We start from the raw sequence: 19,965 nt of genomic DNA, 5'->3' as shown, positions 1-19,965 counted from the left end.
AAGGAAAGAGGAAAAATAGGAAATAAGGCATTTTTTTTCACTAGGGTTTCTTAATGTTGGCACTGTTGATATTTTGAGCCAGTAGTTCTTTGTTGTGACTATCCTGTGCTTTGTAGGATGTTTACTAGTATTCCTGGCCTCTAGCCACTAGATGCCAGTAGCATCTCCCATATGTGACAACCATATATTTGTAGATATTGACAAATATCCCTAGGGAACAAAAGTGTTATTTTTTTCCCTCATCCTTCTTCCTGGTTAAGAACCACTGATTTATAGCAAGACTCTCTAATTTTTTTTTCTTTTTTGAATTTTTTTTTTTTTTTGTATTTTTCTGAAGTTGGAAATGGGGAGGCAGTCAGACAGACTCCCACATGCCCCTGACTGGGATCCACCCAGCATGCCCACCAGAAGGTGATGCTCTGCCCATCTGGGGCATTGCTCTGTTGCAACCAGTGCCACTCTAGCGCCTGAGGCAGAGGCCATGGAGCCATCCTCAGAGCCCAGGCCAACTTTGCTCCAATGGATTCTTGGCTGCAGGAGGGGAAGAGAGAGACAGAGAGGAAGGAGAGGAGGAAGGGTGGAGAAGCAGATGGGCGCTTCTCCTGTGTGCCCTGGCCGGGAATCGAACCCAGGACTCCCGCATGCCAGGCCGATGCTCTACCACTGAGCCAACCAGCCAGGGCCAAGACTCTAATTTTTATTTTGAAAACTGTAATTTAGAGTTTGAAAGAATTGTTGAAATAAGTAAAAACAAAACAAAACAAAAAAACAACTACCACCATGGTTTCTGTAAAATTGTGCTATTTTGAGAAGGTATCTTATAATAAGTCGAGAAGAAAAAGTTTTAGGTTAGGAGCCTACTTAAAATGTTTTGGGGAAAGAATCTTACGATTCTAACTCTTTTAACTCTGATAACTATAGATACTCTTTGTTTTAGACTTTGATAAGTTATTTTTATTTTTTTCAGCATATTATGACAAGACCATTTTTCATAGAGTTGTACCTGGTTTTATAGTGCAAGGGGGAGATCCTACTGGCACAGGAACTGGTGGAGAGTCTATCTATGGAGCCCCATTCAAGGTGAGACCCAACTTATTATTATTATTTACTTACAAGTCAACTTGGATTTCTTAATTGAAAATGATTATGCCCACAAGAAGAAAATTTATTTCACATTAGTGCACAAAATCAGGTGTCTATCACATATTTAGTATTACACAGGTATAAGTACAGCTCTTAATATCAAGCATTCTTTCTAAGTTGTCTTATCACAAACTTTTATGCTAAATTGAAATCAGGTGGAAAAAAGGTGAAGAAAAAATAAAAGACTACATAACATATTTCCTTATATCTGCCTGTATCTAATCTTTGCAACTCTGTAAATGGAAAACATTTTTGGAACATTGCATCTGCCATTCCATTTAAAAAAAAATTTTTTTCCGTTGGCTTGGGAGAGTGACAGAGGAGATGTAAGGGAGAGAGAGAAGCAATAATTCATTGTTTCCCTTAATTGTTCCATCTAGTTGTATACTTATTGATTGCTTCTCTTACGTGCCCTGTCTGGGGATTGAATCCGTGCTTTTGGTGCTCCCGATAGATGATTTATCCACCAAGCCACCTCGCCAAGGCCTGCTAATAATACTGTATTAGCTTTGTATTAATCTGCTTGGACCTCTATAATAAAATACAACTAACTGGGTGGCTTAAACAATAGAAATTTATTTCCTACAATTCTTGAGGCTAAGAAGTCCAAGATTAAGATGTTGGCTTTCAGTTCCTGGTGAAATTCTCTGCCTGGTTTGCAGATGGCGCCTTATTGCTGAGCTTTCACATGGTTGAGAGAGAGACCTCTGGTGCCTCTTCCTCTTCTATAAGGGCACCAGCCCTATTGGATTAGGGCTTCGTTCTTATGACCTCATCTAACTCTTATCATTTTCTTATAGGCCCTATCTCAAATATAGTCACATTGGGGTTTTAGAGCTTCAGAATATGAATTTTGAGGGAGCACAATTTAATCTGTAGTAGATTTAATTCTGAATTTTACTCAGTAGATAGACCTCTACAGCAGAAAATGCATGCCACAGCAGGACATCACAAGGGGAAAAGAATAAGGAAGCTACATAAAAATGTTAGGAAAAGGTGTGAATATTAATAAAGAATAGGTCAATAATTTGTTCATTGCCAACATAGATCTAAAAAGAAAAAAGAGTTAAATGTCATGCTTAAGACATTAACAGTGGGTTCAAGTAAAAGCTAAAAGTTGGATTATTTATTAATCTGATGGTACCAATATTATGTTCTTTGAATGAGTAAACCTTAACAGCTCTTAAAATATGGACTTTTTGAAGACTTTGTGTTTATACTAATGGTAAAGAGTGTCTGTCTGATTCTTGAGAAAATTATATACTTGAACTCTTTGCTTTTACTTTCAGATGATAATGTCTTTAGAAAATGTGGAATGGTTATAAAAGTGCCTCAGATGTTCATATTTTACCAAATTGAGATGTCTCATGATTTTAGAGCCTCCATCTAGTAGAACTCTTTCCTTTACTTATTACTGGGTGTAACAGAATAACTGTTTTTGGCCACTTAATTCTAAAATGAGATTTTTGCTCATCATATTCAGGTAATGAGTTATCTTGGTACATTTTTTATTTAGGTCATCTTAAATCAATGTACAGAGTTATAATTCTTTGAGTTCAGATCTCTTGAAAATTATTTTTTAAGGAAAAATAAACTCCTTTCCAAAAAGTATTGATTACCTAACATGGCTATATTATAAATTAGTGTAGTATCAGGCCTGGATAGAAATTCTGTTAAGAGAGAGACAAATGTATATGTTTTGTAGCCTGACCATAGCAAGAAAACCACCTTAGGATGGCTTGCTACTACCCTTTTAAAGTCTGGCCAATGGGACCACTGTTAGTTCAGAGAAGATTCAGTTAGAACTCTAAAAACACAGTAATTCACAACATAGTCATAGTAGATTTCTTGAATTTAAGAAAAAACAAACAAGAAAAAAACAATTATTTTTTGACTTTTAGAATGGGGTATGGAGGGACAATAATTGAAAACTGCAATGATTCAACGGTAGTTTTCTTGGAGAAAAAAAATAGAAGGTTCTAAAGGCTCAGATGATTTTGAGGGATAGGAAAAATGACTCATAGAAATCCATTCCCCTTTAAGTGCCCTTTCACTGTGCAACTAGGTAGCTTTCCACGAAATAGGCTAAATTTGTAGCTGAGTATATTTAGAAGATACAGGCTATGGACGTCAAGTTTAATAACATTGAAAAATAATGGATTTGATTGTATTTGTAAAACAGTTAAAGAAAACTTCAACATTTTTGATTAGAAGCTGTACGGAACCTTTCTTGTTAGCTGAATATTAAGGGCCTTATAACTGAGGTCATTCACTAAATCTTTTCTTTTTTATGCTTCAGGATGAATTCCACTCGCGGTTGCGTTTTAATCGGAGAGGACTGGTTGCCATGGCAAACGCTGGTCCTCATGATAATGGCAGCCAGTTTTTCTTTACGCTAGGTCGAGCAGATGAACTTAACAATAAGCACACCATCTTTGGAAAGGTTTGTGTTATATTAGGCTTCTATGATACATATATGACCAACTCATCTAAGAGCTGCCTTCATAAAGTATTCTGTAGGGTATTTATTTATTTTCAAAAAATGATGGAATGTATTTCTGTTATAGTGAAGTATGTGGGACCACCTGATTTTTTTTGTGTGTGTTTCCAGTATGGCATTAGCTATCACTTAAAATTTTATTTTTCTAAAAATCATACTAACCATGTTAGCTACTATGTCACTCAGCTGATACTATGTTTATGTTTTTACAGACATCTCTAGGTAATACAATTTAGTAGTTTAAAGTTTATTTTGTTAATGATTGAATTCCCTTAAGTTTAAAGTGAAAGTTATATTAACATTAAAACTGATTACCTGAAATATTACTTTCAATAGTACCTATGTAATTCTGCACACAATCAACATCATATCAAAGAATGTCATTTCCATAGAATTTTTAAGTTTTTCTTTTAGAAAAGTTTCTGAAGGTTTTCTTTTTTTATTCATCCTTCCCATAAACACTACCTCCTTATATGTTTTGTCTTAGTCCTGTTAGACATATAAGTATATCAGCTCCCTCTGCTGGTTTGGTTAGAATGATTTTCCATGTCCTAGGCAAAACTGGGATGTTGTTATGATGAAAAAGAAAAAACAAACTGAGCACAACTATAAAACTAAACTGGTATTATTTTAAAACTTTTGAGAAATGTTGAATGAAAGGAGTCACACTAAATGAAAGGAGTCACACTAAAAACACGCAATACAATATTATTGCTTAATACTTAACACTGCAGATTAACAAATATATGTATTGGCACAATTGAGCCCTTCTGCCACAGGGTGTCTGATGTTCATAGATTTTACTTTCAATTATTTAAAAAAATAAAGTGTATAATAAAATGAGATTAGGTTGCCATTCTGCACCATTATTTACAGTTTATGTCATATAACTTAGTGCGTTTCAATTGCTGGTCCGCAGACCAGTTCATGAAAGAGTTAACAACCCTGATGTTGATGTGTGGTGATTATACACCCAATTATCCTAATCGAATTCTCTTATGCTCAGGGTGATTTCTGCCTTAGTGCTTCATGAAATAATTCTCCTATTTTCACCGGTCCCCAAATGTAAAAGGGTTGAATACTACTCATATAACTTACATGTTAGAGATAAAGTATAGCATAATGATTGGAATTCTGAAAGGTCATCACTGTCAGCTCTATAACTTCTTTGAACCTCAATTTTCTTATCTGGAGAAGGAAGATAATGATAGTACCTACTTTTAAGATACGAGGTATAAGTGAGACAATATCTGCAAAGCACTTACCACATTATTATTTGTTTGTTCTATTTGCTTCTACTATTCTAAACTCTATATTTGCTTATGATGTGGGAATGAAAAGTCATTCAAGAAGAGGTTATTTGGCATTATATTTTAATTTTTAATAAAAGATAATATTAAGTACATATTGGAAATTTCCCAAAAATATTATTGAGGAGTTAAACTTTATACATTTTCCTTTTAAGATGAAGTTGCTTTATTTGCATTATTTAATACATATGCTCTTATATAACAATATGAAATTCTCTCTTAATTATTTAAAAAATATTTTTTAAAGTTCTCCCTTATTCTAAGAATGAATATAATAATTTGCAATTGAAATTTCATTTTTATTTGATAGGTTACAGGGGACACAATATATAACATGCTGCGACTAGCAGAAGTAGACACTGATCATGAAGAAAGACCACTTAATCCACACAAAATAAAAAGTTGTGAGGTATGAGCATGACTAGTATAAGATAAAGCACTTAAATTGTTATTTAAGAGAAATTGATTATTAGTATTTTTAAACTATCAGTGAAAGGCTTTGTATTAAATTAAGTCACAACTCTGATTTTATCCCTGTAATTTAGACCCAATTTCTGACTAAAAAAAAATTTTTTTAATTCAAGGTTTTGAATCCTAAAATGAAATTTTAGCCAGTAATCCAATGAATGAAAAGCTTAACTCAGAATGAAAAGTTAGAAGAGTTAGGTTTATTTAACCCAATAAAGTGACTTCCTGCATAACTTAAGAGTAATCCTTCACTGAGGAAGCCATGGAAGGTGTTCTTTAAGAGCATTTGATTTGAAGTCAAAATACCTAATTTTGTGTCTCTTAATATATATAAACTTGTTTTGAATATTTTTTTGTTTTGTTAATAAGGATATAATATCTTTTACTTAATAGCATGTAGGATTTTGGGGAGAATCCAATAAGGCCATGGAATTGGAAGAACTTTATGTAGTACATGTTTCACTATACTTATAATGGTTATATAAGGAAAAATACAGACACTAACGGTAATACAATTAAATATTGATTTTAATTTTTTATGAAATTTGCCTGACCTGTGGTGGCGCAGTGGATAAAGCGTCAACCTGGAAACGCTGAGGTTGCTGGTTCAAAACCCTGGGCTTGCCTGGTCAAGGCACATATGGGAGTTGATGCATCCTGCTCCTCCCCCCTTCTCTCTCTCTCTCTCTCTCTCTCCCCCCCTATAATGAATAAAATAAAATCTTAAAAAAAAAATTTTTTTTATGAAATTTAAAAAATGAAATAATGTTTTCACATTTCTTTTCATAGGTTTTGTTTAATCCTTTTGATGACATCATTCCAAGAGAAATAAAAAAGACAAAAAAAGAGAAACCAGAGGAAAAAGTAAAATTGAAACCCAAAGGCACAAAGTAAGGTTTTTCTTCAGTTCGCAAAGCTACATGGATTCATTTAGTCCACTTAATTTCCCTTTGTAAAAATTGTTTAGTAGTGAGGGGGAATCCAGTTTGGACCAGGGAGATTGAATTATGAGTGTGTGTTTTTCTTCTACATGGATGTTTCTTGTATTCAGATGCAGTATATAACTTAAGCTGAAGAAGTATTGTCTCGGATGTCCACATAAAATCTGTGTTAATATAAATGGAATTACTACAGTAATTATTTATATGAATGGAGAATCTTTTTTTGTTTTTTACTTGTTTTTCAGTTAATATATGCTCAATATAAGGAACTTGAAAAGTAAAGTATGGAGGATAATTCTGCATGTTTACATAACTTTTCACTCCTTTTTTGGTGCTATTAAAATAATCTTATTATAAATATTTTTAAACATAAAGATGTTTTGTAATCTGGATTATTTCTTTAGGATAGTTTTAAGAAAAACAGAAATTTCTTTTTTTAATAAGTTCCACTATTTTTTGAACAGTGGTCTTTACATTGTTTGTTTTATTAAAATACATATCAGAGAGTTAGATTTTAATTGATTCTTTTATTGCATTATGGCATCCATAGCAGGGATTTTATTGTACTTAAAGTATTAGATTCAGACAGTTCTAAGTGTAATCCTGCCTAACCCAGTTAATAAGAAGCGAAGTTTATTAGTCTCTTTGGCCTTTAATTTCCCCATCTTATAAAATAGAGATCATAATTAATACAATAGCTGGTTGTTATAAATATTCAATGAGAAAGGGGATTTGAAAATGCCCAGTAGTGTGGGTGTTCAATGCCTTATTTCTTTCTTTGATACCCTACAATATGAGGTTAAGTTGCTTTTATAAACTCTCAGATATGAGGTAGACATTTTAATAAGCAGATGATGTCTTATGGCAAAATAAATTCATTATATAGCTATATATTTTATTTCCTTTTACTTTTTGATTGTTTTATAAGTTATCTTTGGGTGAAAGTTTGCTCTTACTATGTTCGGGTACAATATTTTTTCTCTACAACATAGCTTGACAACAAATGCAAAAGTTAGGTGTTTTATTTTTGTTTTAATTCATAGTAATATATTACCCTGTTTTCCTGAAAATAAGACAGTGTCTTATATTAATTTTTACTCTGAAAGATGCGCTAGGTCTTATTTTCAGAAGAGGCCTTATATTTCTAAGCTTGAAAAAAAATTGCACTTATTTTCGGGAGATATCTTATTTTTAGGGAAACAGGGTAGTCATTGACTGCATCTGGGTTTTGAAATAGAAGTTACTGTTTTGTTGCCAAATCTTTTATTGTTCCAATATTTCAGAAAGAGTTTTAATAACTTAATATTTGTCATTTCGGATATCTTTGGTTTGAAGGTTCAAAGAAAACAGTTTTCTTCTCTCCATGGGCTATTTTTTTAGTTAAGTTTATTGCTTATATTTTTTATTTGACAATTTTGTTTGACTTATTAATTTAAAAATATTTAACCATATTTTGGCAGACACTAAATTAATTTCTTCCCATTTGTATTCCTCTTGGGTCTATATATTTATTCATTTTTCAGAATCTTCAATTATGCTAGCCAGTTTTGATGAATATAAAAAACTTAATTATTTCTGTCATGCTTGACTTAGTTTATTTAATGGGAGTGCTCAGAATGGGTTTTTGGTCACAAAGTTAGTCCAGCAGATGAAACTTCTGTGGTCTGAGGCCAAAACCTTAACATTGTGCTGGGAAAATATAGATCCATAGTATATTTGTACTGAAAAGTAAGTAATATCTATTGTTAAACAGTCAGAATGTGTTTCTCCTTGTAAGTTCTGCTTTATCTTTTTGAAAATAGGATATTTATAAGTTTTTCTTCCTAATTTTTCTTTGTTCTTTTTTCCTTATTATTATTTTTTTTAGAAATTTTAGTTTACTCTCATTTGGAGAAGAAGCTGAGGAGGAAGAGGAGGAAGTGAATCGAGTTAGTCAGGTATTTGCCCTTTGTTCTGAATTATAGAAGAAATCAGGGTTTATATCTTACTCATTTTTTCATCTCCTGTTGTACAGCTCACAGCACATATGTGACACAGAAGGCGTCAATTGAACTAATTTGTAAAATGAGTTAGGGTCATTAGTATTTACAAGTTCTGAGAAAATTTTCCCTGTAAAAATTATAGTGTTCTTTTTTAAACCTGGAATTTCTTTAGTCAGAACTAAAGTTAAAGAACTTTATGATTCAGATTTTAAGTGCTATTTGTTTAATAGGTTTTCTAGGTGATAATGATTATAATTATTATTAACAGTGATAGATCTTATATTTATTTTAATATTTATATATATTCACTTTATTAATTCTCATCACAGCCCTTTAAGATAGGTATTATTACCCCATTTTACTCATGACTAAATTAAAGTACAGATAGGTTATAATTTGCTCAAAGTCACAGAACCAGTGAGTTAGCTAGAGCTGGGATTTGAGCCTACATCTATCTCATTACAAAATCCATGCCTTTGCCTTCTGGCCTTTTACCCCACCAGTGCTTCCCGTAGGCCTTCCAGTGTAGTTTTCCTCAGTATCACTTTCAGCACAGTACTCACTGCTGAAACACCTATGGTGCCCTGCCATTGTTTAGTGCACTGATTCTGATAACTACACTCCAAGAAAATTATCTAAAGGGTTTTTTACTCCCAAAGATTCTGACATTTTTTTTTTTTGAAAAGTAGAACACTAAGATCTAAAGGACCAGGTTTAAAGCCTTTATTGTAGTAATTAAAACTCTATAACTTAGCACTGCCTTGCTTGCTTAACATGGTCACCTGTTTCTTATTGACACTAACAGTGGCATTGACTGAAAAGCCCAGATAAAGAAGCAAAGACTTCTTGAAGAGGGTGTTTTGCTTCCCTCACCATTGAGCATGGTTTTGAGAGGCTAACGTTGAGCATATAGTAAGCACTCTACTTATACCCCTTGCATTAAAACTGAATTAAGATGGGCATGTGTAAGAAATATTTTGGTCATAATTTTTTTCCTCGCTGACTTTAGTATTTTTGGGTGATCTACTTGAAACCATGATGCAATTGTCATCTATATACTGATATTCTGAACAAGGAGACAGGGTTGAAGAGTGCTTCTGGGTCCTCCTTCTTCATTCTGAGTTGCTTTAGAAAGCATCTCTATTTCAGGTGTCAAAATTAAATTCATCTTTACACGAAAACTTCCTTTCCCTATTCCTTATCAATATCACCAATATCTCTGTCGCCCCAAGAATGTCATCTTCATTTGATATTAATACAACAGTCTTGCATTATTCATAATTAAAATTTGTATCCCATTAAGATGAAAGATTTTACTGTATGTCATGATCCTATGGGTATATTTGTAGATGGGCAAAACCACTAATGTCTGTATGGGAATTGTCGTGATCCCCTTTCACTGATGTTTTCTAAAGATATCAAGTTTCCTTAATTATGACTTCTCCACAGTCCTTCTACCTGTTTTTCCTTTTGCTTGGAGCATCTTTCTCCTTTATTTGGCTAGTTTTGATTGTCCTTTAAGATTTAGCTCATCAAGTCCTATTTCTACCTTCCTGTTCCACTCAACTCCTACCCAGGCTGATCTTAATTTCTTTCAGTGATAATCTGTCTCTGGCCTTCAGAAGTACTTATTATACTTTATTGAATTCATTTATTTTCTTATCTGCTACCTGTACCAAATATTTATTTTATGTAATCTTTATAACAACCGTGATATATGTAAACTTTGTAAGCAAATAAACCAATACTCAGAGAGGTAATGTTGCATGTTCAAGACCATATAATGAGGAGATGGTGAAATAAAACATTTGAAGTTAGGTTTCTAAAGCTATTTAAATCTCTGAGATATATATATATATATATATATGGCAGGGGTCGGGAACCTTTTTGGCTGAGAGAGCCATGAACACCACATATTTTAAAATGTAATTCCGTGAGAGCCATACAACAACTGGTGTACGTTATGCATTATCCAATAAAAATTTGGTGTTGTTCCAGAGGACAGCTGTGATTGGCTCCAGCCACCTGCAACCATGAACATGAGCAGTAGGAAATGAATGGATTGTAGTACATAAGAATGTTTTAGGGCCCTGGCTGGTTGGCTCAGTGGTAGAGCGTCGGCCTGGCGTGCAGAAGTCCCGGGTTCAATTTCCGGCCAGGGCACACAGGAGAAGCGCCCATCTGCTTCACCCCTCCCCCTCTCCTTCCTCTCTGTCTCTCTCTTCCCCTCCCGCAGGGAGGCTCCACTGGAGCAAAGATGGCCCGGGCGCTGGGGATGGCTCCTTGGCCTCTGCCCCAGGCACTGGAGTGGCTCTGGTTGCGACAGAGCAATGCCCCCTGGTGGGCAGAGCGTCGCCCCCTGGTGGGCGTGCCAGGTGGATCCCGGGCGGGCGCATGCGGGAGTCTGTCTGACTGTCTCTCCCCGTTTCCAGCTTCAGAAAAATACAAAAAAAAAAAAAGAAAAGGAATGTTTTATATTTTTAATGTTATTATTTTTTTTATTAAAGATTTGTCTGCGAGCCAGATTCAGCCATCAAAAGAGCCACATCTGGCTTGCGAGCCATAGGTTCCCGACCCCTAATATATATATATAGTATGTGTGTGTGTGTGTGTGTGTGTGAGAGAGAGAGAGGGAGAGAGAGACAGAGACAGAGACAAAGAGAGGGACAGACAGGAAGGGAGAGAGATGAGAATCATCAGCTCTTTGTTGCAGCACCTTAGTTCATTGATTGCTTTTTCATATGTACCTTGACCGGGGGGCTACAGCAGAGCGAGTGACCCCTTGCTCAAGTCAGTGACCTTGGGTTCAAGCTGGTGAGCTATGCTCAAACCAGATGAGTCTGCACTCAAGCCAGTGACCTCGGGGTTTCGAACCTGGGTCCTCTGCATCCCAATTCGATGCTCTGTTCACTGTGCCACTGCCTGGTCAGGCTGTAATATAATTTTGAATGCTGCAAAAGCTGCCTAGTTGAAAGACAAGCCATCTAAAAGGCTGGTGAGAAATTTCACTGTAGCACAGAGTTCAGGGGTGAAAGACAACCCAGTGAAATTGGCCCGTTTCCTCCCCTGACTCCCATCCGGTCCTGGATTCTAGATTGAACAGCCTTGGAGATAAGGATTAGAAGGAAGGAGTTTTTCTGTCAGTCTTTTTGTTGAATTAAATATTTGATCTAAAATGTTCACAGAAACTTTGAGATTGACCTTATTAGGAAGCTTAATATTTTTCTGTTTGTAGCAACAGCATGTGTTAAATGTTTAAAGCTTATCTCCTTTCTGCTATTTACTATTACACAAGTTAAAAAAAAATTTAACTTATACTGACATAGTAAATCTGATACTCCGAAAGCAATTTGTGCGTGCTGCAAGGTAGATATGTGAAGCGATGCCCTTGTAGATGTTGCCAGCTTGCTCTTTCCGTTTGTTCTTAAACATGAAAAATGCTTCAAACAATAGAAAAGCTAAGTAATACTTTCCTCTTTGCCAAGAAAATTGCATCCTACAGTTCATTAGCAAATGTATAACCCTAGAATTATGTCATGATGTTTCTCTCATCTGACTCTTTAGTAGGGTGGCCTATGTGATAACAATATCATAGTTTTGTTTTTGACTCTTTAATATGTATCTCTTGGCTGGCTTACTTTTTTCTTTAGCTGCCTACTGGACATCTCTCTATTTGAATATCCCACTATTTACCCAAGCCCTGGCCAAGGCTTAGTTCATTGCATTTTCATCTCAAACTTCTCCATATCCTGTGATTTTTCTTTCTATTCCCTAGTATCAGTATTCTCTAAAATATTTTAGATTCAGTTCTGAGATTTCTCTCATTTTTCTTCGCACGACCAACTAATTGTACTGTTCTACTAATTTTCATTCATGATGTAGCTCAAATCTTTATTTTCCTTGTAATGTATTTTGCTGCTCCCCTTGTTCAGGCCTTCATTATCCCTAGCCTGATCTACTGCCGCAGCCCACAGACTGGTCTCCCATCTCCCTTCTCTTTTCCTTGTACTCGTTGCTGTTAGAATGGTCTTCCTGAGGCCTCATTAAGGTGTTAATCGCTCTCTGCTGACTAGAAATCAGGCCAGATTCTTTGGCTTTTTATTTCAAGCCTCTGCTTTCATGACTTCCCTTTTAAAAGACTCCATTTTTTATCCTAAAAGTTCTTAAACTTCCCTGCTGATTAAAAATCACTTATAGTACTTTTTAAAACATTGAATTCCTAGGCCCCATCTCAGACCTACTGAATCAGAATCACCAAGCGAGGGAGCCTGGAAGCTGTACTTGTTGAATTCCCTAATTCTTTTCAGGGAAATGTAGGAAATACTGCGTTAGCAGATCTGAGCTGCTTGCTATTTTACAAAAATGCCTTGTATTTCCCTTTTCTGTGTGTGTGTCTTTGTTTGTGTTCTTTTCCCTGCCTGAAGTGTGTCTTATCCCACTCTGGATGTCATAGTCATATTTCAACACCTAAAGTAAGTACCATCTTTTCTGATTGTCTTTCACTTTTTCATATTCTTTTTTGTCTGATCTAATCTTTTTGCCTTGTGATCCTTATATTTTCTCTTTAAAAACATTCTTTTTGCTGTATTCCATAAGAAACATATGACTGTGTTCTCACATGTTCTCTTGAAGCATGGTACCTTTCCTTTGTGCCTTATCATGTGGACTTCCAGGCTGGGAGCTCCTTGATGATGAACTTTGTGTCATCTTTGAGTGAGAGTGTATTGGAATAGAAATAGCATAAATGAGGGACCATACAAACTTATGTTGGCACTTCACTTTCCACTGATACTTGGTGACCTTGGATGACTTAGTCTCTCTGGGCCTCACCTTTCCTTTTTGTAACATGGAAATAATATATATCATTTAGAATAGTGAAATTAGGCTATGGATATTGTTACATTGGTATATTGGACAATCTTGAAAATGTTTTGAAAATTAAATGTCTTAAAGTAAACAATGTACTCTATGTTATGATTTGTGTTTTATTCTAAGAGAGCTAAAGAATACTAAACAATCTCAAATATGATCATAACTATTATGAGACAGAAGCTGCCACTCTCATGCTTGAGCAGTCTGGAGGGCTGCAAAGAAACTTCCCCAGCAAGTTCAGCTTTCTGGGTTAGGAAGCCAGAAGCTCAGTGGAACTGGCCTAGTGCCCTTCCCGGGCACTCACATAGGGTCTAGGTAGTAGCTTGAGCAGCCTTGAAGTGCGTGAGTGTGCATCAGTACACATGACCCATCAGCAACCCCTTCTCCACAAGTGAGTGGGTCTGGCACACTGTGCAGAATCTTTGGCCTATAGAATTTAGCTCTTTTGTCTGTTTATATAAGGAGTCATGGATAAATTTAGCTTAAGGAAATAGAACAACAAAATAATTGAAATTTACTGGCATGGAGGAAATAAAATCTCTCTAAAGGGCATGATAGAAATTCAAGAGAGAATTGAAATGGAAGTGTACTTTATTTTGCTTTTGTACTGTTCGTCACACTATCACTATGAGCCCCATTCAAATACATTTTACCTTATGGGTAAAATGAAACCTTGGTAAGAAAAGGGAAGGCTAGCTTGAATGTTAGAAAAGTATACTGACAGAATATATATATATATTTAAGTTTAGCCTTACTGGTTTTATATGTATGTAATAACTAGAAACACACAAGGAGTGTCTTTTACAATGACTAAAAGCAATTTGCAGTTTTAGTAGCATGAAATTATATATTTCTAGAGGACTTGAAAATAATTGTTTTGTTATTCATTTGCTTATCAAGTTTCTTTGTTCAGTGACTCCACAGTGTTAAGCTTTATTCCAGAACCAGTCTAACATCACAAGTTAATAACTGGTCAAGTCTGAATTGAGGCTTTACTTTACGTGAAAGGAGAAATAAGATAGAGTCCCCTCTGGTTTATGGATTATCAGTGTGGGATTACAGACACCGCTTCACCCACTCATTTATTCATGACATGGTGCCTCTCCCACATGGGTTAGCTTTCATTCATTATTTATTTCAGTATCCTTCTACTCCCTGATAAAAATCTTTTAGAATAATAGAATTTTATAGCTCAAAGGGATCTAGTCCAACTTCCTTTCTTTATAGATGAGGAAACTAAGACTCTGGCTAAGTGACTTTCCAGACTAACTTCGTTTCCTTTTTGATAGGATTGCATGATAGGGGATGCTGTAAGAACATATCTTGAGTTCAGGAAAGCACATTGTCAGAGCCTCTCATGATATCTGTGGACAACATGAGGAAATGTGATCTGGGAGATAGTACAGGCAGATGGATTTATAGCCGATTGAATTCTTCTGCCCAAAGAGTGCTTTGTTGTCAATCTGGGCCTGATCATTTGAACCCGTAAATTGAAAGGTAATAGGAGTACCTGTAAATTCTATACCTTAGTTTAATGAAATCAGCTGAATAGGTATAAGACTCAATAGCTTGTAAACCCTAGTTGAATTAGTAAGAGTAAGATCTCCGGAATAAGGAAGTTAACATTCTTTGCATTTTGGGGCTCAAATTTGCAGTGTTTTTTCAGTTCTGAACACATTTAAGAAGGATATGGGCAAACTAGATGCATCCAGAGGCTCTGAGGGTCATGAGGATGGGATGATGCCAGAAACCATCTCACGTGGGGAATGCTTGCGGAACTGGAGAAGTAAAAACTAAGTGAAAATGTGATCCTAGGCTTCACATATTTGAGAGGTTTCTGTCTGCACGATCCCTCCCTTCATATCGCTTTCTTAAATAATAGCTTCATTCAAATATCTGTATTGGTTTAAAGTTTACTCGTAAATCTTTGTGCATAACTCAAATACAAATGTTGTAAAATATTTTGAAGTAGAAGCCTATAATCAGACAGGTCGTTTTCATGAGGCAGACTAAGTGGTATGTCCATTATAAAAGAAGCTCAATAGCTGAGTTTTAAAATAGTGATTAAATTGTGCCACATTCACAATAGTGATACACATAGTATTTCTCTCAGCTCAAGATGTGTTAACATTTTTTACTTCAAATCCAGTTATAAAATGCTCTTTTCTCACATAGAAAAAGTTATATTGGTAGACAGATATACCACTTTTGAGACTAAAGTAAGAATGTTTTGTCCTGTTCTTATTTATCCTATGAAATTAATGTTTCCCAAACATTTGGGAGGTAGGATTGGGCCTGGCATGGAGAGTGCTGGTAGGCCATTTGCAGAGAGGTGGTTAGAAGTGTGATTTATTTTTTAAGCGAGGTGGGGTGGAGATGAAGAGGCAGGAGAAAGAGAAGCATCAACTCGGAGTTGTTTTACTGATTGCTTCTCATCTGTACCTTGACCAGGGGGGACTCCAGCTAAGCCTGTGACCCTTTGCTCAAGCCAGGACCTTGGGTTCAAGCCAATGACTTTGGGCTTCAAGGCAGTGATCTTTGGGCTCAAGTCAGCAACTTCAGGGTTTCAAATCTGGGACCTCAATGTCCCAGGCAGGGGTTGTCAAACTTTTTATAAAAACCGCCCATTTTTGCAGTGCTGGTCAACCTGGTCCCTACGGTGCAACCAAACAGCGCTGCGATTGGCCCATCATGAAAGCTGGAACGCCCACTAGTGGGCGGTAGGGACCAGGTCGACCAGCACTGCAAAAATGGGCGGTTTTTATAAAAAGTTTGACGACCCCTGGATGCACTTGCAATCACTGGTCAGGCCATGATAAAATGTTTTATAAAATATTTGCCCCATTAAATTGTATTAAACTTTACTTATCTTTATAGTTTGTATTTAACTAATTTAAAAAAGATGTTAATATGTTTATATTCATTTCATATTCTGCTAGAGCAAATTACTGTAAATTTAGTGGCCTAAAGCGAAACAAATTTAGTACTTTATAGTTATGGAGGTTGGAAGTCCAAAATAGATTTTACTAGTCTGTCTAAAAATTGGGGTGTTGGCAGGGCTGTATACCTTCTGGAGGATCAAGGGAGAATCTGTTACCTTACCTTTTCCAACTTCTAGAGGCTACTTGTATTCCTTGTATTGTGGCCCCTTCCTCCATTCAAATTCAGCAATGTGTAGTCAAGTCTTTTCCTGCTTGAAACCTGTCTTCCTCTTTCACTTATAAGAACTCACGTGATTACACTGGACTTTCCTTGATAATTCAGGATAATCTCTCCATCTCAAAATCCTTAATTTATATGCAAAGTTCCTCTTGCCATGTAAGGTAACACCTTCACAGGTGTTTGGGGATTGGATATGAACAATTTAGGGATCATTATTCTGCCCCAAAATTTACTTGTTTCTGAACTAAACTTTATGTAGTATATCTAATAACAGAAACTATAGTTCATTTTTAGTTCTAGAAGTGAGAACTAGGATTGGTTGGATGTTTAAAAATTACATGTAGAATGTTTTTCTCCAAATAGAGGGAGAATTGTTCAATAATGAAAGCCATTTAAAGGAGAGTGGTTTTCATAAGTTTGACGTTATAATCTTCTTTCAGGAGCTCATAGACCTATCTGTCTGTCTGTCTGTCTATCTTATCTATCTATCCATTCATCCATTCATCTATCCATCTATCTATCATCTAGAGGGCTTGATAGATTGATATCCTTAAATATTAGCCCATGTGCTTGTGGGGACTGGCAAGTCTGAAACTTGCAGAGCAGGCCAGTAAGTTGGAGACTCAGAAAGAGTTGATGTTATAGCCTTGATTCCAAAATCTGCAGGCTGGACACTCAGGCAGGGCTTCTATGTTGTAGTCTTGAGACTGAGTTGATTTTTGTTGGGAAACATCAATCTTTGCTCTTAGTGTTTTTAATTTGTTAGACCAGTGGTTCTCAAACGTTTTAAAGTTGGGGTGTATTTAAAATCCTATAAATAATTGTAGGAACACTATATACAAATTTCTGAGAAATATGTTATAATAATTAAGTCAAATATTAAAGAAAAAATATAAAGTCCAAGCATGCTTTTATGGTAATTAAACAAAGTAAATATGACAAAATTAAATTTATTCTGACATTAAAAAACATTTTTATGTTATGTTTTTTGTTATGCTTTTTAGAATTCATAAAAAAGAGGGGTTAGAAGATTAAAAAAAGACAAAAAAATTATCTTTTTTTATATATAGATCATTCTTAGTAAGATTTAATAAATTTGGCAGGTCCCAGCACAAATGTGTTAAGTTTTTTCATTCTTGTGTTTATGAGAAACATGAGCCTGATGTGTCCTAGTGATTTCTTCAATATTTGGGCATATATCTGAAAGGCAAACTCTCATTTCCTCATCAATACATTGAAGAATTCCTCTCTTTTTACTCTTAATTGTGTTGAGTGCAGAAAACCCCCACCATACATATTATCTTGATTTTACACCAAACAAAGGATAGAAAAAACTTGCCTCCAGTCTTTCCAGGGAACATGGGGGGTAGTGTAAACAATCCAGCACCACAGCTTAAAAGCCTTTTGCAACCTAATCAGGCAAGTGAGGTGGGGGGTTGGGCAGACTGTCAGCTTACAGACAATTCCCCATACTTCTGTCCCCCAAAAATCTAAACTCCAAAAACCCTGTTGGATTTTATTTCTCTGGAATACCATAGGGCGCACTGGGAAATCTTCTAGGGCGCACCAGTGCACCCTGGTGCACACTTTGAGAACCACTGGATTAGATGAACACTAACATTTTGATGGTTAATAGCCTTTACTCAAAATGTACTGATATAAGTGTTACATCTAAAAAATACTTTGTGGCTTCTTTATACCACTGTACTCTTCCTTCCCTTGCTCCCTCTCTCCCTTACCCTTCTGACCCTTCTTTCCTTCCTCCCTCCCTCCCTCCCTTCTACCTATCCTTTCCTTCCTTCTTTTTTGCCTCTCTTCTTTCCTCCCTCCCTTCCTTCCTGCCTTCCTACCTTCCTACTTCCTCCCTTCTTCCCTTCCTATACTCTATTTAGTTCCCACTGTTTTACTGCCCCTTCATTCTTTTCATGAAGTGCAATATAATAATATAATTTTTCCCATATCCTGTTTGATGTTTACTTTTAGATTTACTTAACAGTTTTGAATTCACTGTGGAGCTCCTTATACTAAATTCACCAAATATACTCAGTACTTTGTTCAGTAGCTAAAACTTTTAGCCAGCTGCTTTTATGTAATAATTTTTAAAACTATTTTTAAATATATTAGGTGATTTTTCTCCAACATTATTGTTACCTGATGGTATAAATAAGAACCTTAAAATAGGTTATTCAGAAAAACATAAGCATTAAAGGGAAATATCTGAATTCATTTTTACCCTCTTTGTTACTATATCTGAATTTCTCCACTTCTTCCACAATTTGTTTTTTTCTACTCACGGGAAAGTCTACTTTCACAAAGTCTACTCTAGTGAGGAAGAATATCTAGAAAATTGCTTTTGATAAACGAAATAAATGGAAGCAGAGTAAAAGATGGAGCAGTCAGACTGATCAGACTGATGGTTGGGAGCTGCGTAACAGAGGCGAACGGATTGAGGAGTACAGATTGGTGGTTACAGAATAGTCACGGGATGTCAAGTTCACACAGGGAATGTAGTCAGTAACAGTGTGATAACTATGTATGGTGCCAGGTGGGTATATGAAATATTAGGGGGGTGCACTTTGTAAAGTACAATTGTCTAACTATTATACTGTATGCCTAAAACTAATACAAAATAAAAGTGAATGTAAACTGTAATTGAAAAATAAATAAAGAAGAAATTGCTTTTGATTATATTTTTCTATGCTAACTTAAGAAGTAATTAAAATTTGAAATGGTAATGAATCATTCAGATTAATTCACAGGTTCCTTCTATTGTTAAGTCTTATTCTAAATTAGTACAAGTTTTATCTCTTTTCTACATGCTGTTTTAAGTTTTAGAAAATAAACAAGAATCCTTTTTTTTTAAATTGTTAAACTAACAATTGTAAACTTTTACAAATAAATGAAATAGTATAGCTCATTAATGGGCCAGGAACCTAGAGGCCAGAATTTTCCTCCTGCTATTTATTAGTATCATTCTGCTTTCTGATCTGTTAAGTAAGATACTGGACTAGAGAGTCTAAGACCACTGCTGGCTATGATGTTAGTGATTGTGACTCCATGAGACAGCCATATGGGGAGAATTAATAAGGGAATATTCTTAGAGTAGATGAAAATAAACATTTATGGTTGGAAATGCAGAAGGAAGAAATTTAGAGAAGGAAAGCATGAATAAAATATGTTCAAGTTTTATTCCATTTGAAGTCATTTTATGTTTACTTGTATACTTTTGTATACATCTCATTTAATTTTCTTTGTGAACTAGGCAAGGCCGCTATTATTATTTCCATTTTGGAGGCAAGGGTTCTGAGGTCTGATGAGGTCATTCTGTTTCTCTGCATGGTACAAGTTTTGGATTAAAACTCATAGAATAACCGAGTATTAGGTTTTGATACTCATTTGGTCCAACTACCATCTTGTCCTATGTTCTTTCTACTACACTACCTTCTGTGTTTTGAACAGTTAATTTTCAATTTTCATGTTAGACAAACATGTCAAATAAGTAGTTGATGTTTTACCTTTTCCTTACTCCTTGGTTTGTGTAAAGTTATAGATTTAGAAATATAGATAATTGCATAATTCAGATTATG

At 35.3% G+C, this 19,965-nt stretch overlaps 1 protein-coding gene across 2 annotated transcripts in view; it reads left to right on the top strand.

Moving 5' to 3' along the window:
* The window catches only part of CWC27 (CWC27 spliceosome associated cyclophilin), a 215,258-nt gene that overhangs the window by 24,607 nt on the left and 170,686 nt on the right, over positions 1-19,965 (top strand). For both annotated transcript variants that reach the window (XM_066253591.1, XM_066253592.1), the window contains exons 3-7: positions 968-1,080; positions 3,443-3,586; positions 5,264-5,362; positions 6,211-6,311; positions 8,230-8,299. In XM_066253591.1, the coding sequence (XP_066109688.1) occupies positions 968-1,080; positions 3,443-3,586; positions 5,264-5,362; positions 6,211-6,311; positions 8,230-8,299 (527 nt within the window). The remainder of the gene's footprint in view (positions 1-967; positions 1,081-3,442; positions 3,587-5,263; positions 5,363-6,210; positions 6,312-8,229; positions 8,300-19,965) is intronic.

This window comes from Saccopteryx bilineata, chromosome 1 (assembly GCF_036850765.1).
Source record: "Saccopteryx bilineata isolate mSacBil1 chromosome 1, mSacBil1_pri_phased_curated, whole genome shotgun sequence".
Lineage (NCBI taxonomy): Eukaryota > Metazoa > Chordata > Mammalia > Chiroptera > Emballonuridae > Saccopteryx > Saccopteryx bilineata.
The sequence above is the reverse complement of the archived record's forward strand: the minus strand, read 5'-3'. Positions and strand labels throughout refer to the sequence as shown.